Below are 653 nucleotides of genomic sequence, written 5' to 3'. Positions count from 1 at the left end.
CGTCTGCGCAGGCTTCCCTTGCGGGGAAGGTCAAGGAAGGCAGCTGGGACAGGAGGCCTAGGCCCGCCGAAGACCAGACAGCGGAGGAACAGCGCGCCTCTGTCTGGTAACACCCACACAAAAATACATTATCCAATTGTAGAAATAGCCAGGAAAGGGGTTTCAGTGGGGACACGGCTTGGCCTGGGCAGGACACCTTGTTTCTCAGTGCCATGGGGTACCCACTCTGGGAAGAACAGCTGATGTCGTTCCTTTGAGGTGCAGACGGGAATGGAAGGTCCATGAGGAAATAAGGTCTCAGGGGAGGCACTGGGCCACTGGCCCTTGGGTGAAAACCACCACCCACCTTGTCTGTGTCGAATCGGCCTCCGACCACGTTCCCCCGAGCAAACACGTCCACGCCCACATACACGTCAGCCCGGCGCTCCCCAGCCTGCCCCAGCATCCGCTCCAAGTGCTCCTCCCGCCAGTTATAGTTGGTGAAGAAGCCGTCGCAGGAATCAAAGAAGACCCTGAGAAGCAACAAGGACCTGCTGTGAGGCCCAGGCCGAGAAGGATGGGGCCATCCCCCGCCAACCCCGCAGCCTCAGCCCTTCCCCTCCTAGTACTCAGAGGGACGGGGCCATCCCCCGCCAACCCCGCAGCCTCAGCCC

The 653-nt window shown here is 60.9% G+C and overlaps 1 protein-coding gene across 1 annotated transcript in view; it reads right to left on the bottom strand.

Annotated features, from left to right (window-relative positions):
- Nucleotides 1-653, bottom strand: part of ENGASE (endo-beta-N-acetylglucosaminidase) — a 12,352-nt gene that overhangs the window by 9,767 nt on the left and 1,932 nt on the right. The window contains exon 4 of the mRNA XM_011967001.1: nucleotides 347-512. Coding sequence (XP_011822391.1) covers nucleotides 347-512 — 166 coding nt within the window. The remainder of the gene's footprint in view (nucleotides 1-346; nucleotides 513-653) is intronic.

This window comes from Mandrillus leucophaeus, unplaced genomic scaffold (assembly GCF_000951045.1).
Source record: "Mandrillus leucophaeus isolate KB7577 unplaced genomic scaffold, Mleu.le_1.0 Scaffold1, whole genome shotgun sequence".
Lineage (NCBI taxonomy): Eukaryota > Metazoa > Chordata > Mammalia > Primates > Cercopithecidae > Mandrillus > Mandrillus leucophaeus.
Note: the sequence above shows the minus strand (reverse complement) of the source record. Positions and strands in the feature narration are given on the sequence as shown.